Below are 26,636 nucleotides of genomic sequence, written 5' to 3'. Positions count from 1 at the left end.
AACTGGGAGAGTAGCCAGGAAAATATTATATATGCTTGTACAGTTCTCACTTCTTTCCTTGGTACCTGCTTATGGTTAATTTTGGAAGCAACATGCTAGTTAAAAAAATACTTTTGGCACCCATATGTCTGTTCCAATATATTGTTATTCACTCTAGTTAAGTAGCTCATAATTTCCAAAGTGGATGAAGACACTACAGGTAGTTAAGCTCCATTTCCTCAGTATGCTCTGAAAGAAAGGGGGAGGAAAAAAAAATAGTAAACTCACAATAAGAGGAGAAAAGCATCCTCAGAAAACACATGTCCTTTGCTTGTCCTGACACTGGAAAGGAAGCAGGCCTTGATAGCTGTCCGCAGGCCAAGGCACCTCGGCTACAGCCCAGGGCTCCTCACCCACTACCTAGCAGCAGTTATTGTCATTTTGGGAAACATCCAGATTGGGTAGGAGTGAGGGGTGACAGTAAGGGGGCTGTGCAGAAGTGTATTTTGAAACTCTGATTTATTAAGTTCTGCTTGGTAATGTCAAATCACGTTTTTATTTCGGAGTCTTAAAAGGCTGCCTGCTGTTACCTGACCCAAAAGGCAGGACAAAATAAGATTCACTCCCGTCTGACCAAATCGACTTGACGCAGCGGAGACCATCTCAGTAAATTATCGCGCACTTCCTACAAACAGCCCCACTAGAAAACTCTTTTAAGAATAACCGCGCACTGCCACAGCTACACTGAGGCACAAAGCTGAGTGAGCGTGATTTTGGCTGAAGTCAAGTGCGGTACTGCCCCACCCCCGCACCCCCAGACTCCCCAGTCCGTCGGACTCACATGAGGCTGCTCCGAGGAACGCCCGTCCGCCGGCTCGGAAGGAACGGCTGCAGAAACCACGCCGCTGCCCGACGAGAAGCAGGGACGCCTTAGCCGCGCCTCCTGTCTGCAGGCACCTCCTCTTCCTGCCGCTCCGGCTGTAGCTACCCCGCTCGCTTGCTGTTTCCCGGTACAGGCGGTGCGGGTGTAGCGGCGACAGGCGCAGGGGGTTGTGCCGGTCCCCCTCGCCTTCTCCCCGCGGAGAGAGGCGGAGCCGCCGGTTCCCCGCCCGCCTGACGGCCTGCCTGCGGTTGGGGGTTGTGGCCATGCTTCGCGGAGCGGTGGCAGCGGCGGCCTGGCTGCGCGGCCCCTGCCGCGGCGAGGGGAAGGTGGCGGCTCGGCGGCGTTGCAGCGCGGCACGGCGGCGGGAGTGGGTGCCGCCGGCTGGCTGGGACAGCGGTATCGTGGCGTACAACAGCCGGAGCAGGAGCAAGGGGCCGCTCATACTGGCCACGGAAGGAGTGGCGACCTGGTAGCGCCTTGCGGCGGACGGGTGGGCGTGGGTCTGCTAGGGGGCCGGGCCGCCGCCGGCCTGACTGGGAATGACGGGCGCCGTTTGTTTTCCTTCTCTGCAGGTACAGCTGCGGGCCGACGGTGTACGACCATGCACACCTCGGGCATGCCAGGTGAGTCGCGTCTCGACTCAGTGAGGAAGTCCTGTCCTGCGTGAGCACAGCATGGGTGAGAGACCCCGCTGGGAGCCTCTCCGAGGGCACCAGCACCTTGCCATCTGGTCCGTGCAAAGGGCAAAATTCTGTTTATTGTTTTATTTTCCCCTCTTGGCCTCAGGAAGATCAGGAGGGGCTGCTGGTGCAGCTCGTCTCGGACAGGGTCAAAATAACGGGGAGAAAAGTATTAAACCCGAGCACTTCTCTTGCTAGGCAGGGTGAATTGCCTCAAATCATATTGTCCTGATGTGACCTCTTGTGTGGTGGAATTGGGGTCCTATAGTGGAGCTTCCTGTGAAAGCTTATGTGAAATGGTAGTTTTGTTTCTAATTTAGTTCATTGTGTCAGCAGCAACGAATTGCTGTTCAGGGTTGCCCGTGAAAAAAATTCTTTTAAAGTTAAGAGATAAACACATCTGTTCTTAAGTCTTAGAAAGCCCAGGCACCTTAAAGGCCTTTTTGCATGCTTACCATGTTTAAAAAACCAAACCAAACAACCTATCCAAAACAGTACAGCATTTTCTTCACAGGTCATTAGGATAGTGACAATAATAAACCAGTTTTATTACAATTAACATTGAAAAAGTACTTTAACTACACCAGAGAAGGTTGCTGATTCTTGTTTTAAAACAATGCACCTGATGAGAAGACCTGAGAGGTGCCTGTGGTCTCCTGTGAGGCTGCGGGGAGTTGCAGCAGTTCAGCCGCTCTTGAGCTCGTCTCTCTTTATTCTTAGATAAAGCACAAGATGCATGGGCTCCTTGGAAAAGCATGGGTTGCCCAGACAATTCCCATCTGTGTGAGGATCAGATGCTGTGTATTTGAATACTCTTTCAATGCAGGCATTTTTACAGCTTCTGGTCCCATTTCAACTTCATTCAAAATGTTATGTTAAATTTTGCTGGGTGTTGAGCTGTCACAGTATGGCACAACTACACCTTCTTTCTGTTAAAAGGGAAGTTTTAAAATGCCAAACATGTACAAATACTGTTAGCAACCACTCCTTAAACACTGCCACGCTGTTGTGTGTATGTGGTGGTGTCTTTCTGCTTTGCTTCTGTTCAGTCTTAGCAGAAAGCTAACCTGGCTTTTTACTGGTGATTTAAAAATCAAGAAAATGATGCCCTGAATTATTTTTGTTTGTACTTACTACCTTCAGGGGAATTTTAATATTTAAAAAAATAAATCATAGCAATTTGTATTTAAATTGACAGTTATTATAATACTTCACCTTGAAATAACAATTCAGATTTGTCATTTAAGAGCAACTGTATAAAAAGATGCTACTAAATTTATTTCCTTCAACACTCAGTTGGGGTTCCCTAGTACAGTAGGGCTTGTATTCCCTGACATGGAATAACAAGGGAGGAAATTGCAGAAGTGTTCCCATCCTAAGGGTTATAGTGGATCTACAGCACAAAGTTTGCAGAGGTGGGGAATTTAATCTTTTGGCCTTGCAGCTCTCTTTGGTTTTTGAATGTTTGTTTTTGTCAGTGGGTCTCCTAGTTCTCCTGTCTTCAGTCTCTTCTGATTATAGCACAAAGTAGGAATGACTTGCTTGTTCTTTTCCTGTTCTCTTTACCCTTCTGTTCTCAAAACTTAATTTCAAGCTTTCTGATGAGGAGATTTGCCATTTAGATAGTCATAGAATCAATAAGGTTGGAAGAGACCTCAGAGATCATCCAGTCCAACCTCATGACTAACTAAACCATGGCCTCAAGTACCACATCCAGTCCTTCTTGAACACCTCCAGGGATGGCGACTCCACCACCTCCCTGGGCAGCACACTCCAATGGGCAATTACTCTTTCTGTGAAGAGCTCTCTCCTCAGCCCGAGCCCAAATTTCCCCTGGTGCAGCCTGAGAGTGTGTCCTCCTGTTCTGGCGCTGGCCGCTGGGCAGAAGAGACCAACTCCCACCTGTCTACAACCTCACTTCAGGCAGTTGTAGAGAGCAGTAAGATCTCCCCTGAGCCTCCTCTTCTCCAGGCTAAACAACCCCAGTTCCCTCAGCCTCTCCTCACAGGGCTTGTGCTCCAGACCTCTCACCAATATCCTTAAATTGAGGGGTCCAGAACTAGACAGGACTCGTAGTGTAGACTAACCAGTGCTGAGTACAGGGTCAGAATGACTTCCCTGCTCCTGCTGGCCACACTATTCCTGATCCAGGCCAGGATGCCATTGGCCCTCTTGGCCCACTTGGATTTGACCTCTTGGCTTGCTGATTTCAGAAAGAATAGCTAGGGCTAAATACTGCCTTTGGAGCCATGTATCATGCTGATAAGTAGATGTGTTATGTACTCTTTCTGCAGCCTCTTCATCAACTTCATGTGTTGTTCCTGTAGCTCTGTTGTGTGTCAGGATGCCTGCACTGAAGACCTCTCTCTCTGTTTTCTGATCAGTTAAACCTTTCAGTGGTGAAGAGCTGGCTGTTCCTTCCCAGTGTCTGTGGCCTTGCACATGTCAGTGGTGATGTGTGTTGCTCAGCTGATTTGTTCAGAATGGTGGATCACTCTTGGTTCTTGATTTTTCCCAGGTACAGCTTTGTTAGGTACAGCTGAAATGCGTGATGCTTATGGGGGTCAACAGGCTAGGAGATGCGACAGGAAAGAGCATGAAGTCAGGTGGAGTGATGGGTGTTGTTGCCATGCTACCCTTGTGAAATACCATTGTACTCTGGCATACTCTTGGTGTCTTATCACTAAAATTCATTTTTTTCCTTCCTTCTTGCACTTGACCTGTGGTGAGCCACCATGCAGAAATGAACAATGGAAATGACCTTGAGATCCTTAAGAAGAATTTGAAATTAATGGAATTACTCTTCTTTCCTCATTCCTCTCCACAAGGATTTATTGTTATTTGTTATTTCTTCAAATAATCCAACTTTCTCTAGTGTCTTCAGAACTAGGTCTGTATGCCTCAATATAACATCCAAAACATTCTATAGAAAGAAACAAAATCACATGGGAGCATCTGAGGGAGCTGGTGTTGTTCAGTCTGGAGAAGAGGAGGCTGAGGCCTTATAGCTCTCTAAACTACCTGAAGGGAGGTTGGAGTGAGGAGAGGTCCAGCCTCTTCTCCTTGATGACAAGTGGCAGGACAAGAGGCGATGGTTTCAAGCTATGCCAGGGAAAATGGCTGAGCCTGAATATTAGGAAATATTTTGTCACTGGATTATCAGACATTGGAGTGGCATGTAGACCTGGTACTTAGGGACATGGTCTACTGCTGACCCTTCAGTACTGGGTTGAAGATATTTGAGGTCTCTCCCAACCATATATATATAGAATATATAAATATTCTGTATAAATATATATATATATATATTTTTTGTGATTATGCCATCTTTTCCCTCAGTTCTGAGACTTGCATTGGTCACACTGGTGTTAGCATCCAAGTTCCTGGCTGAATGCTTGGAAATTAGAGTAAAAACTTGTCATGAGATGAAGTTTCATTCATTTCCTTGTGCCTGCTCTGCCAACCCCCTGATTTTGACTGCTGTTTGTTTTTTTTCAGTCATCAAGTGATAAGGGCCCTGCTCTCTGAAGTGTCAGGAGATCTGCTCTGGCTCTTGCTGTGTTTCTTCCATCAGTTCAGTTGGAAGATCAGAGGAGGTGGAACAGTAGGGAATGTGTCTGCTCTGGAAGCTATGACTGCAGGGCTGTTAAATCTAGTATCAAGCTAGCATTGCTTCTCTGTTCAGAGTCCAAAGACAAAGTTGATATTCTTATGGAATCATGTCACCACATTAGACAAATCTTACTCCCAGTGAGCTGGTGTTCATTAAAAACCATCCCTCTGGCAGCAAGGCTTTCAAAAAGCCTTTTTCAACGTGGGCATAGTGCAAACAAGTATTTTTGTCATCAAGATATTACACGTACATAAATCTGAGCCGTAATGCTCTGTGGTTCTGGTAGCCAAGGAGAAGGATGCATGTCTGTTTCTAGTATTTGTGTGCACTTTTTTGTCCTGATGGCCACAGAAGTGGCAGTTTGTGCCATGGGTGAAATGGGAACCTGTAGGTCTGTGAGTCTACTTTTGGGCTCTGTTTTCTCCAAAGCCAGTGCATGCTGAGGAGTCTAATCACTTTGGAAGGCAGACTTGGGGCCTGTAGTCATCTTGTAATAGCTCATCTAATAATTAGGGTTTACTCAGTCAAAGTGTATTTTGAGAATTTGAGGTGGAGAATGTGAGCAGCAGAAACGACTGCCACAGTCCTGTACCGGTTGTAGACACATCAATCTACCAGCATCAACTACTCTGGGTTTTCACAAAGAACCTGAATAATTGTGAGAATTAATTCTTCAGTGTAGGTAAACCAAAATAACCCACAGAGCAGCTCTTTGGTATAAAAAAAAAATAAATCTCTTGTGCTGTATGAATGTAAGTTTATTTGTGGCAGGTAGCTGTAGTTGTTTCTTAACCCTAAGCAGAGTTCATTTGAATCCTATTTTCTTCCTCTCTGTTCATCCACCCTGTGACTTTTGAACACCTGTTGAAACGCATCCCTCAGGCTTTGTATCTTCTAAGAATAAATGGTCTGTGTGTCTTACTTTGTACTGTTTGCTTTGAGAGTCTTGCTGCTCACACGTAGCTTCCGATGCACGTAGGTGCCTGGATAAAGAGGTGTAACAAAAGAAAGTGCTTAGGAAACTTGATGTAATGTGTCACTAATGCCAGAAGAGGGTAGGCCAGTTCAAGGGAAATCTGCTTGACTTTTGTGCAGGTGATAACTGGTTTTGGAAAAATGCTTAATGCACTGAAGAGCGTTTTCCTTGAGTGTTGTCCATGTGCCTGCTGGTGCTATTAGTTATTTTTGTTTAAGTTTATTCTTGCCTACTGATGTTTAAAAGCTCCTATGTTTCCTTTTCCAGCTCTTATGTTAGGTTTGATATAATTCGAAGGATAATAACAAAGTTTTTTGGAATTGAAGTTATCATGGTGATGGGGATCACAGATGTAGATGACAAGATAATCAAAAGAGCCAATGAGGTAGGTGTTTGCTTCAGTATTTGATACATACCTTTGGTATTTTCTACAGCTTTGTGTGTAAGAAAATTATTTTGGGTTTAGTGGTTTGGTTATTTGTGTGGGTGGTTGGTTTGGTTTGGTTTTCCCCTGGTTGTTGTTTGGGGTTTTGTGTTTTCTGTCGTTTGAGGTTTGTTTGTTTTAATAAGTAGATAACAAATGCTGAGATTTCTGGTCCCCTACTGTGACTGTAATAGAGCTGGGAGTCTGGGGGGATGGGTGTCGAGGGATGAGTGGGGGTAAATGGGTGCATAGTTGTGTAAAGGTGAGAGGCAAGGAAGCTGCATTACAGCCCCTATAGCCAGGATGCTCCTGCCCCCACCCCTGCCTTGGAGGCCAGTGGGGAACAAAAAACTCCTCATCACTGAAGGGTGTCTTATCCCAAAAGTAACCCAAAACTGTGCAGCCAGGAGGCTTTTGACTGAGTTCTGGAGAAGCATCGTGTCATTGATCATTAAAGGTGCAGTACAGGTAGTGCTGCCACATGCAAGGTTTCTGAAAGGTGCCAGGCACCATCTGTCTGCAATATCAGCACCTTGGAAAGCTTGATCAATCTTGTCGAAGTTCATAATCTAAATGAAAGCTGTCATAGAGTATAGAATCATAGAATTGTTTCTGTTGGAAAGACCTCTAAGATCATCAAATCCAGCTGTTGACCTAGTTACCACCATGGCCATTAAACCATGTCCCGAAATGCCATCTTCACACATTTTCTGAAAACCTCTAGAGATGGTGACTCCACCAGCTCCCTGGGCAGCCTATTGCAACGCCTGACTGCTCTTTCAGTAAAGAATTATTTTCCAGTCTAAACCTCCCTGGTGCGATTTCAGGCCTTTTCCTCTTGTTCTATCATGTGATACTAGAGAGAAGAGACCAATACCTGCCTCATTACAGCCTCCTTTCAGGTGGTTGCAGAGAGCAATGAGATTTCCTGGCATCTTCCACTTCTCAAGACTAAACAACCCCAAATTCCCTCAGGTCCTCTAGACCCTTCACCAGTTTCATTGCCCTTCTCTGGACATGCTCTGGCACCGCAACGTCCTTCTAGTAGTGAGGCACCCAAAACTAAACACAGTATTTGAGATGCAGCCTCAGTGGTGCCATGTACAGGGGCATAATCACTTCCCTGCTCCTACTGGTGACAGTATGTCTGACTCAGGCCAGGATGCTGTTGACCATCTTGACCTCCTGGGTACACTGCTGGCTCTTGTTCAGCCAGCTGTCAACCAGCACACCCAGATCCTTCTCTGCTAGGCAGCTTTCCAGCCACTGTGCCCCAAGCATTGTATGGGTTGTTGTGGCCCAAGTGCAGACCTGGTGCTTGGCCTTGTTAGACCTCATCCCATTGATCTTGGCTCATTGATCCAGCCTGTCCAGGTCCCTTTGTAGGGCCTTTCTAATTTCAAACAGATTAACACTCCTACACAAGTTAGTGTTGTCTGCAAATTTACTGAGGGTGCACTCAATCACTTCATCCAGATAAAGATACTGAACAGAACTGGCCTCAATACTGAGTGATGGAGATCACAAATTGTGACTGGCCACCAACTGGATTTAACTCCATTTACCACCACTCTTTGCACTCAGCCTTCCAGCCAATTTTTAATCCAGCGAAGTATCCACCCATCCAAGCCATAAGCAGCCAGTTTCTGCAGGAGGATGCTGTAGGAAATGGTGTTAAAGGCTTTACTAAAGTCCAGATAAACAACATTCACGGCCTTTCTCTCGTCCACTAAGAACAACACCTTGTCATACAAGGAAATCGTATTTGTCAAGGAGGATCTGCTGTCATGACCCAGTTACCCTCTATTAATCTTGGTCAGCAGGGGGTGAGGAGTGGTCATGCTAAGGTTCAAATAATTCCCTTGGAATAAATAAAGGTGAAATGATGCCAAACAGCTGTTGAACTGGGGTTATTAGACTGGACAGGAGCAGAGGGAAAATGGGAAGGAAAAACAGTGGGGGGAAAAAGTGCATATCAAGGAGAGGGGATATCACCATTTCCCTGGCTTAAAAATCATGATGTTGTCTCAGGAGCAGTTCCAAGTTTCTTGGTGGGGGTGCAAAGCCATGCCACGTGGTCTTGCCTAGGCTGCTGGCAGTGTGAAGCAGGGTTGTGCCACGTGGCTTTTCTCTGGGACACAGGCAGCGGTGGAAACTGAACAGTGTGGGGCTGGTGGTGCAGGCTGCCTACCACAGAACCCTCTAGGCATGAAGGTAGTGGTGGGAACGGAGAGGTGTGGGGCTGGGTGGAATAGGCAGAGCAGAGTGAAGGAGAAGCAGGGCAGTGCCACATGGCTGCTGGCTCTTGCTGCTTCCCTCTGGCACTTGAGGTTGCCAAAGCACGGGGCGTGCAGAGCAGGCAGAATGGAGCAGTTTTGGGAAGAGAGGCACAGGGCCGTGCAGAGTAGCCAGAGTGGAGCAGAGTGGCAGTAGGATCAGTGCGGCTTCCTCTGGTCCCCTGCACCCTCCTGTTTCCCCGGAACCCCCTGTTTTCCCTCCTCCAGAGCTGTGCATAGTGCTGTGTGCGCACAGAACCTTCAGCAGTGCTGATGGAGACAACCCAAACACTTGGGGTCTCACACCTGCCCTTCACGACCTCGTGCTGGCTGGGCCTGATCACCTGGTTGCCCTGCCCTTGCTACATAAAAAGCATTCGAGGTGATCTGCTCCATGACCTTCCCTGGCACCAGGGTCAGACTGACAGGTCTGTGGTTTCCCAAGTCCTTCTTTCAAGCCCTTCTTGTAGATGGGTGTCATGTTTGCCGATTTCTGGTCAGCCGGGACCTCCTGAGTTATGCAGGACTGATGGTAAATGTATAGGCACAAGTCTTGGTAAAACTGGGGCTGTAAGCAGTTCTCAGCTGATTTCAATAGGACCTTTTTAACTGGCTGATTATATACTTACTTATTAAGACATTTTGTACCCCAAAATGTTGGGAATGCATTCTTTGTTTTACTCTGCATTGTGATTTTTTTGTTTTGTTTTTAGATTCTGTAACTCAAAGTTTTCAGGATCCAGCACCAGAACAAGAGGACACAGTCTCAAGCTGCACCAGGGGAGGTTTAGGCTGGATGTTAGGAAGAAGTTCTTCATAGAAAGAGTGATTGGCCATTGGAATGGGCTGCCCAGGGAGGTAGTGGAGTCACCGTCACTGGAGGTGTTTAGGAAGAGACTGGATGGGGCACTTTGTGCCATGGTTTAGTTGATTAGATAGTGTTGGATGATAGGTTGAACTCAATGATCTCAAAGGTCTTTTCCAACCTGCTTAATTCTATTCTATTCTATAAGTGAACGTGTTGGATCAGATTGCAATTGCAGGCTTTAAGCTAGTTTCTTGGAGCTAGAGAATTTGACAGCTGTCAGTTTTATTTAATTTTTAAGTAAGCAGTTACTTTTGCAGTTAAATATGGGGCACTACATTCACATGAATACTGGTATACTACTCCTGTAGAAATAGGTTTATTCCCTTAATCCATTTCCTTGCAGTTTTCTCTTAAACTGAACTCTTCATCTTAAAACAAAACATCTTCATCTTAAAACAAAACCTAAACCCCAAATCAAGTTCCAAGTCAACATATGTGCATTGTAACATTTTTCTTTATTGTTATAACATTATAGAGATTTTATATTTGAAGAGTGGAAAATGACACATTGGCTTAAAAGAATTTGTGTTCATTTACTGCTTTCTTTGATTCTATGAAGTAATGTCCTCTTTTTTGTGGGTTTTTTGGTGACTTCTTGAAGTGCTTGCTCTGCTCTGCACATTTTGTTTGGATGGCCAAGGTCTTTACCTCAGAAGCCTGATTTTGTTGTTGAGACCTCTGTACCTGAAGCATTACAGTAGTAGGATCAACGGGCTTAAGCAAAATCCTCTGGTGGGATTCATCTAGGGAAAACCTGAAAGTTGAATATCTGGTCTGGGATGAGTGTACCACACACCCTCAGTAGTCTTGAGAGTGAGACAAGTGTCTTTGCTTTGGACATCTGTCTAAATAGGAGGAATATTCATATGTTCCTCCTATAGTCACCTTTGTCTCTCTGCTGATTGAAGAAGCAGCTGAGCTGTCTACAGAGATGAAGCTGGTTATTGAGGTCTGGAAGAGCACTCTTCTCTGGTCGTTAGGCAGAAGCGTGCCTTTGTTTCTCAATGCTGGCCATCTTCCTCATTTCGTTGCTGGACAAGCATCTGGTCTTGTCCTGCCTCGTTGAGGAGCTTGACTTGTGGTCTGAAAAGCAGACCCCTTCAAGGTGCTCCCATAGTGAATTTGAAGTGATGAACCTGGATTTGTTTTCTTAATGATTGAATTATCTGCAAGCTGGAGAGAATGACTGTATGTTGTCTTCTCACCTGTAGGTTCTCCTTAGAGAAGATATAAAAGTGTGTGTTTGAAACACTTAGGTATCATGCTTTTGCTTGCTAGAGCACTTTTTGCTGTCTTTCAATTGCGGGCCTCTTCTGAATATCTGGGATCAAGTATCTCATTGTGTGCAAGTTGTCTCTTTCATTTTGGGTTGCAATTTCTGATTACCTCTGGGAGGATCCCTGTTCATGTCCCTTGCCCCATGAATGAGAGATGCAGAGAAAATGCTTGAGAAGTGCCGTACTTGGCAAAGTGTGGGACTTTCAGTTTGTTTCCTTTGATTATACTGAGATGGATGAGTAACTGTGATCAACTGAAATAGCTTATTTTTCTTAATCACTGAAAATTAATGTCCTGTCTCATCCTGCAAGTCTCTGATCTGTCTTTCTGACATGTAGGTGGTATCTGTGTCCCCTGCCAATAAGTTGAATGAATTTCATGTCCTGTGTAGTATATTTTGTCACTGGAAATGGAAGACCCTTGCCAGAGGAAAATGAGAGAAGGAAGGAGTTCATTATTTTAATCATTGCTTGGTTTCTCTTAAAAGATAGTTGTTAACATCTGGCAATTCAGAAGTGTAAATGAAATACTGCTTTTAAGTTATAACTTACATCTCCTTCCCATGAATGTTAGATTAATAAGCCTTTCTGAGTCTTTACCTTGGGGGCTCTGTAAGTCTTCTAGTTATCTATTAACTGTCTGATAAAGATCACAGTATTTTATATTATTACTTTGATTTCTGATTTACTAATCTGCTTCTCTTTTTTTCAGATGAATATATCACCTGTAGCTCTTGCTCGTATATATGAAGAAGACTTTAAACAAGATATGGCTGCCTTAAAGGTACAGATAAGCAATTATTTTGGTAAAGAATCCTATTTTGATAGTTTGGAAATTGTATTGATTGCTTGTGTGATGAAGTGTTCCTTTGAAACTGAGTGCTGGTTTACTTTTTCATTCTTCTGGAAAGATACCGCGCACCTTCCAAGTAAGAAAATTGGGGGGAAAGCAAACCCTGACTTTGGAATGATCAAGTTAAATTTCTTTGGCAGCACAATTATTTTTTTTCCCCCTATGGATCCTTGGTTCACAGAGAATACATATTTACTATAACACAGAAGCCGTCTGCACTAAAGCATAGGAAACATCAGATATTATTTCATTGACTTCAGGTGTCTTTGCTTCTTGTCCAAAATGGTTGTCAGAAGCAGGGAGTAAGCCACTGAAACAAAAGCAGTGGACTTTTTTTTTTTTTATACATTATCTTAGATGCTGCTTTAACCTTTTTATACTTGCAAATTTTTATTTTTAAGGTAAAATTGAAGAAAATGTTCTTTAAAGTCTGAGTGAAGGGACTTGTCAGCAATGTGTTTCGTACAGGCCAATGAGATGTTACTCTTTCTTTAAGGTCCTTCCTCCTACAGTGTATATGAGAGTGACTGACAATATCCCTCAGATCATTGCCTTTATAAAAACAATAATTGCCAGTGGGCAAGCTTACGCAACCTCACAAGGTAAGACTTTTAGAGCAGGGCAACTCCTTGTTCAGCACATGTACAGGAAATCTTGGTGTAGCAGTTTGGGCTGGGTGCCCCCTGCTGTGTTCATATGATGGACGCTTCCCGTGTCCCGAAGGAGTCCAGCCCAGTGGGTGGACACAGGAAGCCAGGTCTTTCATCCCATAATACCCTGCTCCCCTATAAGATCTCAGCGGGGATCCTGGCACTGGCTTTTTTCTTCCCTCGCCACCACTTGGTAACTTGGGGGTGTCTCCTGGCCCAAGGCCGGGGGGATGGGCAGTCTCAGATCTGGCCAGCTGAGATTAGCCTAGCAGTGGGGGGGGGGATGGGGGAAGAAGGAGCCCTGGGGGTTGTGAGTGTACCCCCAGGTGGGGATGGGATATTTCTGGGTGTGCTTTGGGATCTCCTTTGTCGCTGCACTTCTGGCTCTCTGTAAACATTCACAGCTTTCAATTTAAACTTTCCACAACTTTTGCAATCTGTTTGTCTGAGTTTCATTTTTGCCCGTGGTGGGGAGGGGGTTGGCCTTAACCCTTCACACTTGGTTATCCTGTTTTGGGATCAGATGAGATACTCTGTGCCAAGCTTTCCTTCTGTTGATTAACACACAGGGTGTGAGCAACGTGTTTGTGATGACATGAGTGGCCATAGGAATTACCACTCAATTTCTAAGATAAATGTAGCTCATGAATGTAATTGTTTACTACAAGGAACTACTAAGATCTTCTGGGGAAGTCCTGGCCTGGCTTCTACAAGAGAGCTGGGGGAATCATTTAACTCTAAAAAAGAGTATCTGCTAATTGCTGTAAAAGATTTGCCTGTAAAGGACAATGTATGGATTTTTGCTGTTTGTTTTGTTTTGGGGTTTTCTAGCAGAGCTGGTGTGGTGGAAGGATTCAAGTGTGTTTATAATTGCAGCAGCAGTAGGCTGTGTTGCAGTCAGAGAGGGGGTTGCACATGCATGCATGGGCAGAGAAGAACCTGGGGAGATCCTCAGAATATGAAGTTATCCTTTGTGTAGAATGAGCACATGCAGTGAGGCTAATTGAAAGGCTGGTAACATGGAAACATTTGCTGAAAATTTTGCAATATCTTTGAATTTCATTATCAAAATGTAAAATGGGAGTTGAAGGGCATTTTGTTTTGCTTTCAGGGGAATATTTCCTTTAGAATGTTCCCCATCCTTACTAAAAACCTACTGTTTCTTTTCTACTAGGCAATGTTTATTTTGATGTTGAATCTTGGGGGAAAAGATATGGAGTATTAACTGCTATTTATCCTGATACTCAAGATGAATCAGGTAAGTTCGTGATACCACCTTGTTTGTATTAATTCATTGCTTGAACTTGTGATTTATCCATGTGTAAACTTCCATTCAACAATCTGATAGTTTTGTCACCTCTTGTGTATAGACAACTTTTTGGTTTATTAAGACTACGTTGCTCTGGTGATTGTTTTAGGCATGTGCTGTTGCCCAGTGCAATAGGAAACTTGGTGTCTTTTCATACTTGGTTCCCTCTATACCTTTGTTTGGTACCTTAGAATGATTAGGATTCTTAATCAATTTGATTTAAATACTTGGGATTGGTACATACAAACTTCATAGCAAGGTGCTTGTCTCAGCCGTTGCACTAGCCATCACAGAATCATAGAATTGTTAGGCTTGGAAGGGACCTCAAGGATCATCTAGTTCCAATCCACCTGCCACGGGCGGGGACACCTCACACTAGATCAGGTTGCTCAGAGCTATGTCCATCCGGGCCTCAAAAACCTCCAGGGATGGGGCTTCCACCACCTCCCTGGGAAACCTGTTCCAGTACCTCACCACCCTCATGGTGAAGAATTTCTTCCTAACTTCCAATCTGAATCTACCCATCTCTACTTTTGTTCCACTCCCCCTAGTTCTATCGTTACCTGACACCCTAAAAAGTCCCTCACCAGCTTTCTTGTAGGCCCCCTTAATATACTGGAAGGCCACAATAAGGTTTCCTCAGAGCCTTCTCTTCTCCAGACTGAACAGCCCCAACTCTCTCAGTGTGTCATCATAGGAGAGGTGCTCTAGTCCTCTGATCATCCTTGTGGCCCTTCTTTGGACAAATTCTTCTTGTAATAGGGGCTTCAGAACTGGATGCAGTAGAGTGAGATAGTCAAGTGTAAGTGTAGGGAAACTTCATTTATCATGTTATTGCTTGGGCAGTTGCATTCCTCTGATGCATAACTGCATGAATTTGCCTCTTTCAGTAGTTGCCACCCTACTTAAGCAGCCCATTTGTATGAGGGAGCAGTCTCTTGAGGCTGTGCGAGAGCATGCTGATAGCCAGGGCTGCGTGTTTCCTGCAGCAGCTGTGCAGCTGCTGAGCAGGGCTGTTGAGCCTTGGTAGTTTCTGTAAGTTGGATCTTATCAGATCTCTGCATTGGAGCGTTTGATTCAGGTCTGCTGTATCCTTTTGCATGCTGAGGTTCAATATTTCTTCATTGGAAAAAAAGTCTGTTTGCAATTACTGATAATGCCTGGCAGGCCAGTGCTCAGGTGAATTGCAGCCAGAAGCTTGTCACAGCTCTGCTCAGGAGTTGTTTCAGCATTACAGGTCAGGGGGAATGTGTTTTGTCAACAGTTATTTAGAGGCAGTTACTGACTGCTGAGGCAGCCAACAGTGTTTAGGGCTCCTCTGGGAAGAACACTGTCAGCAGGTCAAGGAAAGTGATCCTTCTTCTAAACTCAGCACTAGTGATACATTCTTAGAGTGCTGGATCCAGTGCTGTACTCAGCAGTATAAGAGAGACATGAGCATACTGGAGGGAGCCATGAATATGATGGAGTTACTGGAGCATCTTTCATATGAGGACAGGCTGAGAGAGTTGGGACTACTTGGCCTGGAGAAGAGAAGGCTCAATTTATACAAATACCTGATGGGGGAGGAAAGAAGATGAAGCCAGAATCTTCTTAGTGGTACCTGGTGACAGGACAAGAGGCAATGGGTACTGTTATTTCTGAAGATTTTGAGTGTTGTTTTGCTTATAATCAGAATAGAATAGAGTAGAGTAGAGAGTAGAGTAGAATAGAATAGAATAGAGTAGAATAAACCAGGTTGGAAGAGATCTTCAAGATCATTGTGTCCAACCTATCAACCAACACCACCTAATCAACTAAACCATGGCACCAAGCACCCCATCAAGTCTCCTCCTGAACACCTCCAGTGATGGTGACTCCACCACCGCCCCAGGCAGCCCATTCCAATCGGCAATCACTCTCTCTGTGTAGAACTTCTTTGTGACCTCCAGCCTAAACCTCCCCTGGCACAGCTTGAGACTGTGTCGTCTTGTTCTGGTGCTGGTTGCCTGGGAGAAGAGACCAACCTCCACCTGTCTACAACTTCCCTTCAGGTAGTTGTAGAGAGCAATAAGGTCACCCCTGAGTCTCCCCTCTCCAGGCTAAGCAACCCCAGTTCCCTCAGCCTCTCCTCATAGGGCTTGTGTTCCAAACCCCTCACCAACTTTGTTGCCCTTCCCTGGACTCGTTCCAGCAAGTCAATATCCTTCCTAAACTGAGGGGCCCAGAACTGGACACAGGACTCAAGGTGTGGCCTAACCAATGCAGTGTACAGGGGGAGAATGACCTCCCTGCTCCTGCTGGCCACACTGTTCTTGATGCAGGCCAGGATGCCATTGGCCCTCCTGGCTGCCTAGGCACACTGCAGGCTCATGTTCAGCCTACCATCAACCAGCACCCCCAGGTCCCTCTCTGCCTGGCTGCTCTCCAGCCACTCTGACCCCAGCCTGTAGCACTGCATGGGGTTGTTGTGGCCAATGTGCAGAACCCGGCACTTGGATGTGTTAAATCTCATGCCGTTGGATTCTGCCCATCTGTCCAGCCTGTCCAGGTCCCTCTGCAAGGCCCCTCAGGAAGCTGAAGAGTGGTGAGTTGTTTTGGGAGGGGTTGGTTTGTTTTGTGGGGTGCTTTTTCCTGGTTTTTTTTTTTTTTTTTTTGGTAGCAGTATACTCAAAAAAAAAAAAAAAAGGCAGAAGAGGGATGTAGTCAACAGGTATCGGTCAGCCAGAACTCAACAAACTAGTGAAAGAGCCAAGATGAATGTTCAGTGGATAAAACCAGGGATATACCTCTGTCCCTTTATTATCACTTCTGAATGATGAAGCAGGTGTAATGGATTTTCATAATGTGCTTTCCTTAATATTACATGACATTCTGAATAAAGCCCAACCCTGTGTGATGTCAATAAAGTACAAGCAGGGTGGCTCAAGAAAAGCAACTATCTAGTTGATCTCCAAAAGTATCTATGAAGCATCATTAAAATGTGTTGATACTGGAAGGCTCTTGGAGTTGGTTCAGACTTAGCGATATACCGTGGTTTTGTTAGTGATCTGAAATAAGCAGCGGAAAATGAGGAACATCTGGCATCAACTGCTGATAAAATAGATGAGTGAAGTTAGATAAGGGAGCTTCAGAGAGTGTGAGTTGCTTGCCAAGCTGGATCCCTTCAAGCCAAGTAGGTGTTTTTCTGCATCGCACAAATGCAACGTTGCGTTTTTGTCAGCAATAAAATGCAGAGTCCAAATCTCTGTTCTTTAGCTTCTGCCAGGGAGTGAGGTATTTCCAGCTGGGGGTTAGGAGCCATCAGGGACTAACCATGCTCTCTCCTGTACTGTGGCAACAAGGATTGCATCTTTGTCTATGCAGCGAAGGGAGCAGCAAATACAGCTGAGGAGGAGAAACCATTGGTGAAAACAATACTGGAAGATTGCTGCTGTCCAAGATAATTTTGATTCTCATCTCCATGCTGTTTTTGGTTTGTAGAATCTGAACCAGAAACTCTGTCCCAAGGCAAAAAAAAAAAAAGTCAGGTCTGCTGTTGGTGGTTGTTTTGTTAGTTTGGGTTGTTTTCTGTTACCTTTTTGTGCTGTAGTGCAGTCCTTTTGTCCTCAGAAACTGGCTAATAAGGAACTAAGTGAATCATCCACAAGGACAAGGGAGGTGGTTGAGTCATTGACCCTGGAGGCGTTCAAGGGGAGATTGGACGTGGCACTTGGTGCCATGGTCTAGTCGTGGGGTCTGTGTTGATAGGTTGGACTCGATGATCCTCGAGGTCCTTTCCAACCTAAGTGATACTGTGATACTGTGACTAAAAGGATAAGGATGTATTAAATCTTGAATCCATCTTTTTAGCCTGCAGAAACCTAATACAACACATTCAACACCATGGAGAAAAGAAGTCTCCAGGGAGACCTTACTGTGGCCTTTTACTACTTAAAGTGAGCCCGTGCACAAAAGATGAGAACAGTCTTTTTAGCAGGGCCTGTTGCAACAGGAGAAGGGTTATGGTTTTAAAGAGTGTAGATTTAGACTAGATGTAAAGAAAGAATTTACAGTAAGGATGATGAAATGATGGAACAGGTAGTCTGGAGAGGTGGTAGATGCTCCATCCCTGGAAGCATTCAAGGTCAGGTGGGACAGGGCTCTGAGCAACCCGATCTACTTAAAGATGTCCCTGCTAACTTCAGGGGGATTAGACTAGATGGTCTTTATCTAGGTCCTTTCCAAGCCAAACTGTTGTGTGTTCTATGATACTACTTTTCAAACACTTGGTTGAGAAACTAGAAGCCCTGTATAAGGGGGAAGGGAGAAAGTTGCAGGAAAAGAAGTTGAGTTAAAGTGATCAAAATCAGACGAGTTCACTAAACACACATTTCCACTTGCTTTCATTTGCTCCCTTGTATTGTTTCCTTTTTTTCTTTGAGACATCCCATTAACAAATCACCTCTTCTTGGCAGTTGATACTGATAAACAACATGGTAAAGATTTTGCTCTGTGGAAGGCTGCCAAACCTCAAGAGCTATCTTGGACTTCTCCCTGGGGAAAAGGAAGACCTGGATGGCACATTGAGTGTTCTACAATATCAAGGTCAGATTTCCTGGATTTTACATCTAGTGCTGTTTTTAGGTTACAGAACAATGGTAGCATCAGTATTGAAAGTGTCTTTTCTGATCGGTAGAAAACACCAGAGTTATTGAAAATACTTTTGTGCAATTTGGGATGTCATATGTGGCCCAGAAAAAGTCAGCTCCACTTAATGACATAGCTGTCTTGCTATGTTTTGGATCTTCTCTTGAGATCAACATGTGTATTTCAAATATGATGTGGACGATCACATAGTTTAAATTAACAAGTCTTTTAACTTCAGCTGAGTAACCACAGTTGTAGTCAAAGTTGTGGTATCTCTTTCATTTGCTTTCTGCAGCCTCCATCAGACGTAGTCCAGCAAGTAGTGCTGTGTCAGTAGGGCAGGGTATGGGATTCCATCCTGACTCCAGTGAGTGTATGAGATCTTACTGGCCTTATCTTACCAACAGCTGTGGATGTTCGTGCTCATCATCTAAGTGTTAGTAAGCATTCTTTCAAAAGTCAGCCACAATGTTAAATATTCTGAATTGTGTTTGTCTAATTTCTGTGGGCACCATGTGAATAGTGTGTAGCAGCATTTTGCTTGTACTTGGTTTGATTTATCTGCTCTCAATTTTTGAGTTTTGTTTTATCCACATACATTGTTCTGCACTGTATTAATGGCATCCTGGCCTGTATCAGGAATAATGTGGCCAGCGGGACCAGGGAAGTCATTGTGCCCCTGTACTCAGCACTGGTTAGGCCACACCTTGAGTACTGTGTCCAGTTCTGGGCCCCCCAGTTTAGGAAGGATGTTGATGTGCTGGAACGTGTCCAGAGAAGGGCAATAAAGTTGGTGAGGGGTTTGGAGCACAAGCCCTATGAGGAGAGGCTGAGGGAGCTGGGGTTGCTTAGCTTGGAGAAGAGGAGGCTCGGGAAAACCTTCTTGCTGTCTACAACTCCCTGAAGGGAAGTTGTAGACAGGTGGGGATTGGTCTTCTCTCCCGTGCAACCAGAACCAGAACAAGAGGACACAGTCTCAAGCTGCACCAGGGGAGGTTTAGGCTGGATGTTAGGAAGAAGTTCTTCATAGAAAGAGTGATTGGCCATTGGAATGTGCTGCCCAGGGAGGTGGTGGAGTCACCATCACTGGAAATGTTTATAAAGAGACTGGATTGGGGCACGTAGTGCCATGGTTTAGTTGATTAGATGGTGTTGGGTGATAAGTTGGACTCAATGATCTTGAAGGTCTTTTCCAACCTGCTTTATTCTGTTTTTTTTTTTTAAAGAGACTTTGAATCTTCTCTGCTGGAATATTGGTAGTGGTGCTTAGTTTTGATTAGTCTGAGATGGTTTTTTTGAAACTAATAACAAATTATTTAGATCTGACCCAGTTTAACTTTTCAACCCAATCTAAAAGTGGATGGAACAGGTGCTTTAGGTTTCTCTTTCATATACTTTGCTGGTGAACCCAAGGTTGTTACTCATTACTGCCTGATTGTAAAAAGGTTTATAAGAGTGATTTTGCCATCTGTAAATTGTTTCAGCACTGTGAAACAGTTCTTAAAGCAACTGAAGTGCACAAAACCCTGCTGTATTTGAAGTGCAACCTGTGACAGAAGTGCACAGGTAAGGAATGCCAATTGCAGAAGGACCTGTCTGCTAACAGAGCACTGCTTATAGTCTGCATTTCTTTCTTAGTTTACTGTGGCTGGATGAGGCTTCTGCTATGTAAATAAGAGTTGACCCATGCAGAGCATAATCATCATAATCTTGGACTGTGGAAAGTGGAGACCTTATTTTGGTTAAGTTACCTAAAATATTTTACTGTCCGATTCAGCTGTCCAAGGCCCATTTTAAGCAATACCTACTTACCTGTCTGTTTTGCCAGAGATTTCAAAGCACCTTAAGCCAGCTAGGTGAACTAATTTTGAGAAGCCTTTGAAGTGTGCCTGGTGAAATTGAATGAGAAGGGTGTTGGTCTCTAACACAGCCATGGAGGAGAGAACCACATGCTATGATTTAGGTCTGATCTCCTCTCTGGAGTTTCCCTTGTGGTGAGATGGGCTTCTCCTCCTACCCATTTGCAGATTCATCTCTCCCCTCTCCTCAGCTCGTAATGATTTAGTTGGAGGAAATGACGAGTGACTAATACTCCTCCATAGATGGCACAATGAAATGCATGAGATGGGTTTAAGAACAGATGGTCATGAGCTTGGGAAATGGAAGCAGCTGGTCTTTCTTCTGTTCTCTCTTCATTTTCTTTTCTTCCAGTGCCCCAATGGCTTCTGCAGAGCCTTTCTGAGCCAGGGTGTTATCAGGGTGTTTTGTCCCAAAAGGGACAAAAGTATTAATATTTAGCCAGCTACCAGGATCAGCTTGTTAACTTGACACATGGGAAGGCTGTGTGTGTCTGCACAAGTACACATGCACCTGTGTGTGGAGCCTGAGTGTCCCTGGTTGCTGGGCAGGTAGAATTGATTTACCTCCCTGTGAGTAGGTAAGTGTTGACTTGGTTTAACAGATGGGCAAAATAAAGTTACTCCCTTGCCCAGCTTGGCCTAGCAGGGACTTAGTGGAGCAGTGGATAAAGCCTTGACTTCTGATGGTTAACCAGAAAGTGACTAGGTCTGTCTTATTGCCTCATTTGTTGTACCTTACAACCACCAATATGTGCAGAGGCCTGTGCCATGGAAGCCTGCAGGTGACCTTTACAGTGCAGTTGGGATGAAAGGAATGACCTTGGGAGATCAGAGACACTGATGCTTCCTTTTAGGAACTTTTAGGACAAAGCATTTTCTGTCATGACTGTACAGTATTGCCTGAATTCTTACAGAAAAGGTACAAGATAACAGTGATGCAGTATTTACAGAAGTATTCATCACTTCAAAATTGATAAGTTTGCAGATGAAGGCAGCTGTCTGATACTGAAACTGTAGCAGAACAAGGGGAGGAGGTGTCCTGGTTGCCATTCTTTAAGTTAGAAAAATAATTGCTCCTACTAAGGGGAATTAATTGTGGGGAAGTATGGGTCTTGTCCATACAAGGTCTGTTGCAGTTTTGGTATGCAAGATCTGTGTAAAGTCTTCTCATTAAACTTAACACTGTTTCATCTTATTTTCTGCATTTCTTTTTACAAAAGCTTTGTGGTGTTCTACTTACTGATCAGGAAAATATTTGTACAGTGCAGTGTTTGGAAAGCAGCTGGACATCCATACCGGTGGAATAGATCTTGCATTCCCTCATCATGAAAACGAAATTGCACAGTGTGAGGTCTATCATCAATGTGAGCAATGGGGGAATTACTTTTTGCATTCTGGTAAGTAAAATATTAATCACCTGGGAGGCCTGTACAGATATAACAGTTTTTTTTAGTTCTGGTTCTTGTATGGTATGAAAACAGATGCTCTTTGACAGTGACCAAGTTCCTGTCTTCACTGAGTGAAGAAACATAAATGAGAATGAATCTGGAAACTGTAGAGTGAGTGCCTTTATTAATAAAGCAGTCACAGTGAAATAGTCCTGAATTTCTTCTGGGAAGATCTCCAAAGAGTAACAGTATATGCACTGCCCATGTGCAGTGTTTGCTCTTTCAGATTAAAAATGTGGAAAAGTTTTTCCTGTAGAATCTCATTCAGTTCCATTTGAGTTTCCTCAAAAATTGAGGATACACTGTGATAGGCTTTCTTTTTAAATTGTATTGCAACTGTAGCAGTCCAGCAGCAAGAAGGTGAAAATGGTTGGTGTTTTCACAGATTGCATCAGGTTGGAAGGGACCAATCAAAGGTCATCTTGGTCAGCACGGACACCTCCTACTAGATCAGGCTGCCCAGAGCCACATGAAGTCTGATTCTGAATGTCTCCAGAGACTGGGCCTCAACCACATCCCTGGGCAACCTGTTCTAGTATTTTACCACTCTACTTGTGAAGAACTTCTTCCTCACATCCAACCTGAATCTACCCTGGTCCAGTTTCAAACCATTGCCCCTCATCCTATCACTACAAGCCTTTCGAAACAGTCCCTCCCCAGCTTTCCTGTAGGTCCCCTTCAGATTATTAAAATGTAGTTATAAGGCCTCCCTGAAGCCTTTTCCTCTCCAGGTTGGACAGCCCCAATCCTTTCAGCCTGTCTTTGTAAGAGAGGTGCTCCAGCCCTCATAATTTTTGTAGTCCTTTTTCCATGTGTTTCTGTATTTGTCCTAAACCGACACATTTTTTTTCCCCACCAGTAGCATTACAGCTAGTAATAGTAATGAGGAAACAAGACTGATGGTGAAGAGCAAGTGAGTCAGATGCTTTGATCTTCTCTGGTTGAGTATGGGCAGTGAGATTACTGGTGGCTAGAGATAAGGAGATCACAGAATCAAGCAGGTTGGAAGAGTCCTCCAAGATCATCAAGTCCAACTGATCACCCAACCCTATCTAATCAACTAGACCATGGTACTAAGGGCCTCATCCAGTCTCTTCCTAAACACCTCCAGGGATGTTGAATTCACCACCTCCCTGGGCAGCCCATTCCAGTGGGCAGTCACTCTTTCTATGAAGAACTTCTTTCTAAGATCAAGCTTGAACTTTCCCCTGTGAGGCTTGAGACTGTGTCCTCTTGTTCTGGTTGCCTGGGAGAAGAGACCAACCCCCACCGGGCTACAACCGCCTTTCAGGTAGTTGTAGACAGCAATAAGGTCTCCCCTGAGCCTCCTCTTCTCCAGGCTTAGCAACCCTAGTTCACTCAGCCTCTCCTCATAGGGCTTGTGTTCCAAACCCCTCAGCAGCTTTGTTGCCCTTCTCTGGACACATTCCAGCAAGTCAACATCTTTCCTAAATTGAGGGGCCCAGAACTGGACACAGTACTCAAGGTGTGGCTTAACCAGTGCTGAGTACAGGGGCAGAATGAATTCCCTTGCCCCACCAGCCGCAGTATTCTGATAAAGGCCAGGATGCCATTGGCCGCCTTGGCCACCTGGCTGTGACATCTGTGGATTACATAAAGACCAAGTCATTCCGCCTTTGACTCTGTAGAAACGTGGAGACATTAAGGTCCTGTCACTGTGATCCCTTTACTCTATCTAGTGCTCTGACCAGTGTCTTTCTGCTTTCCTGGAGTGTGAATGACTTGGTATTGGTGTAGACCATGGATAGCATAGACCTTGTGTCTCTTCTTCCAAAATTGACCTTGCTGGCTGTGTCTTTGTCTTACAAACTGTACCACCGTGTCTATTGCTTCCTTGGTCTCCAGCATATGAGACTGCCTGATGTTTTGGAGAGCTGCTCCTTGCACAGCAGTGCTTCAGTGAAGTTTTGCTGGTACAGTGCTTTGCCCTACACCATTGTCCAATGGTACTAGCACTTTTCTGTTGATGGAAAAACCTTGACATTTGTTCTCCCTATTGCAGTCATGGTGGTTCTGGATGGTCAGCTGAAGTCAATCAGGTTCAAGTCTGTAGGCTCTCTTTTGGCTTAGCAGTACTTTGTGCAAGATGTCTTCTTGGTGGACTCTTGAGATACTTCCTGAGTAAGAGATGCAGTAAAGACTGTGCTGTGCTCTGGGAATTACTTGGTCTTTCTGAGGGTTTTTTGTGAGTTTTGTTTTGTTTTTATTTTAATGTGCATTTGTACTGTGCAGAGTGAATGTTGAATTCTAGTTTCATTTCCCAGTGTAGAGCCTGTAATAAATCAATAGCAATTGTCCAGAGGCTGATGCGTCCTCCAGGGTATGCTTAGCTCCTGAAGTGCTGGGGAATTCTCTGCTCTTCCACTGGGATGCACTGGTTACTGCGAGGTGGAGCCTTCTGCTGAGAAACTCTGAATCTGACTTTCCAAGCTTGGAATTGAAACTATAGGGGAAATATTTATTTGAAACTAACTAATTGAGAGGAGTCCATTTTTCTTGGGGGGAGAACTTAGTTCCAAGGGAAATTTGTACACTGAGGTTCTGTAGGAGCTGACAGATTACATTCATTAAGTCAAAAATTGTTGCTGGAGGATGATAGTGTGAATTATTTAGGGCATATTAATCAGCTTCAGAAACAATTTATTCTGGTACCAGACTTCAGAATTTTAGCAGGCTCAGAACTGGAGGAGCAATCCCCATTGGAGGAAGAAAATCCCTGCACTGGGAATAAATCTTCTTATAAGAACTTTATTTTTAGACTGCTTGTACTCTGGGAAGAGCGCCAAGCTGAAGTTATGAAAATCCTTGCATTTTGTGATTCTTTAATGAAATCAAGTGCTGAAATTCTTGAGGAGGAATATTATTTCAAATTCAAATGTTACCTGTACCTTATTAGGAAAACACAAACTATTTTAGGCTTGACTACCTGAAGTTAAATAAGTAAATATTTTGGCAGCTTTGTAAAAGATAAAAAAAACAACAACAAAACAACACCCATACCCAGGCTCTTCCCCTTTTCCTGGGAGTTTTTCTGTGGGATTTACTTGAGACAGGAGCTATAAGTTTCCAGTGTCTCTAATAGCCTGAATGTTCTTATTGAGTGCCCTAACCTAACTGCTCTCTACAAGTACCTGAAAAGAGGTTGTAGCAAGGTGGAAGTAGTTTTTTCTCTCCAAAGTAACAGGCAATAGGACAAGAGGATATGACCTCAAGTTGCACCAGAAGAGGTTTAGATTGGTTATTAGAGAAAAAATTTCTGCAGTGATAGGGTTGTCAAGCACTGGAACAGGCTGCCTAGGGAAATGGTGGAGTCACCATGCCTAGAGGTATTTAAAAGATACGTAGACATGATGCTTAGAGACGTGGTTTAGTGGTGGACTTGGCAGTGCGAGGTTAATGGTTGGACTTGATCTTAAAGTTCTTCTCCAACTTAAATGATTCTGTGAGTTTAATGACAGGGTGGTGAAAATAGACTCACCTGCTAGATGTCAGGACAAATACGATATGTTGGGTGGATCATAGATTTCTGCTACAACTGGTTCTTTATCCCTAGATCGCTTGATTTCTTCCTGCTCTCTGTAGAGTGTAGTGTGAAAACTTAAGTTTCTAGTGGTTGCAGTAGGACCAGAGGTAGCCTTCATATGGTGAATCCCTGGTGCTTTGAACCATTGTCAGAAATAGTTTTTCACATCCTTTTATCAGGTCTGAGTGTGTTGCTTTTGTATCCAGATGAGTATAATGGGGATATTTTTTTTCCTGCTTGTGGAAGAGCGGGCATTCCAGGCAAGGGCGCAAAAGCAGCGCTGTGCAGAGAGTAGCACACAACTGAGACAGCTGCTTGGGCTGCCGAGCAAGAAATGCCACCTCTGCCACCACCTGAATAAGCAGAAGTGCAATCATATGTTGTCCTTGAGGAGCACTCTGAGGCATTGGTAGTGCTAGACTGCCAAATCTGAAAGAATGCGGAGCGGTAATGTGGTATTCAAGAGTAGAATAGAATAGAATAGAATAGAATAAACCAGGTTGGAAGAGACCTTCAAGATCATCACGTCCAACCTATCACCCAACACCGCCTAATCAACTAACCCATGTAACCAAGCACCCTGTCAAGTCTCCTCCTGAACACCTCCAGTGACGGCGACTCCACCACCTCCCCGGGCAGTCCATTCCAGTGGGCAATCACTCTCTCTGTGTAAAACTTCCTCCTGACCTCCAGCCTGAGCTTCCCCTGGTGCAGCCTGAGACTGTGTCCTCTTGTTCTGGTGCTGGCTGCCTGGGAGAAGAGACCAACCTCTGCCTGTCTACAACCCCCCTTCAGGTAGTTGTAGAGAGCAATAAGGTCACCCCTGAGTCGAAAAAGTTCATGCTTAAAAATCTGCCTCTACAAATGACTAAGTTCTGGATTCTGCAGGTTATGAAGTGTCTGAAAATGGTGTGTTAGTTGTGGGTGTCGAAAACTTATAGGATGACTCCTTTATTAGGAGAAACCAATAGCTTCTGATGACAAGCCAAGCTTTTAATGGCATTTCTGAAATGATGCTGCTGAGTAGTCTTTTGTTGGCTGCGTGTTTGGCACCTCTGCAGTGCTGTGAATAATTGATGTTTTTCCCTCAGTGATGATGCTGTGGCCAAGCAGGGACAAAGCCCAGGGTTGTCCTGAAGCCAGAATCCATGTACTTTTCTAAATTAAATGGAGACGGTCACTGCCTTTTTCCTGTGCTACAGCACTGCGGACCTGTTGAAAGCTCTAGTAATGTTCAGAGATTGTGTTTTAAAATAAGCCAACTCAGTTGGGCATCCCTACATCCCTCCCTACATCCCTCCCTACATCCCTCCCTACATCCCTCACTGGAAAATCTTTGAAGGTCTTAAAATACTTATGAAAAACCAAGAGTAACAGATAAGGTACTTC

General features: G+C 44.5%; 1 protein-coding gene across 5 annotated transcripts in view; it reads left to right on the top strand.

Annotated features, from left to right (window-relative positions):
* Positions 1-869: 869 nt before the first annotated feature.
* The window catches only part of CARS2 (cysteinyl-tRNA synthetase 2, mitochondrial), a 54,025-nt gene continuing 28,258 nt past the window's right edge, over positions 870-26,636 (top strand). For 2 of the 5 annotated variants that reach the window (XM_068170799.1, XM_068170761.1), the window contains exons 1-8: positions 870-1,331; positions 1,435-1,485; positions 6,399-6,516; positions 11,689-11,760; positions 12,326-12,431; positions 13,654-13,737; positions 18,225-18,354; positions 21,519-21,652. In XM_068170799.1, coding sequence (XP_068026900.1) covers positions 1,126-1,331; positions 1,435-1,485; positions 6,399-6,516; positions 11,689-11,760; positions 12,326-12,431; positions 13,654-13,737; positions 18,225-18,354; positions 21,519-21,652 — 901 coding nt within the window. In that variant the 5' untranslated portion in view covers positions 870-1,125. The other 3 variants (XR_010992794.1, XM_068170707.1, XM_068170835.1) reach the window with 2 other exon arrangements.

Source organism: Melanerpes formicivorus, unplaced genomic scaffold, assembly GCF_026170545.1.
Source record: "Melanerpes formicivorus ecotype bairdi unplaced genomic scaffold, bMelFor1.0.p_v2 SCAF_1, whole genome shotgun sequence".
In the NCBI taxonomy this organism is placed as follows: Eukaryota; Metazoa; Chordata; class Aves; order Piciformes; family Picidae; genus Melanerpes; species Melanerpes formicivorus.
This window is presented reverse-complemented; position numbering and strand designations above follow the sequence as displayed.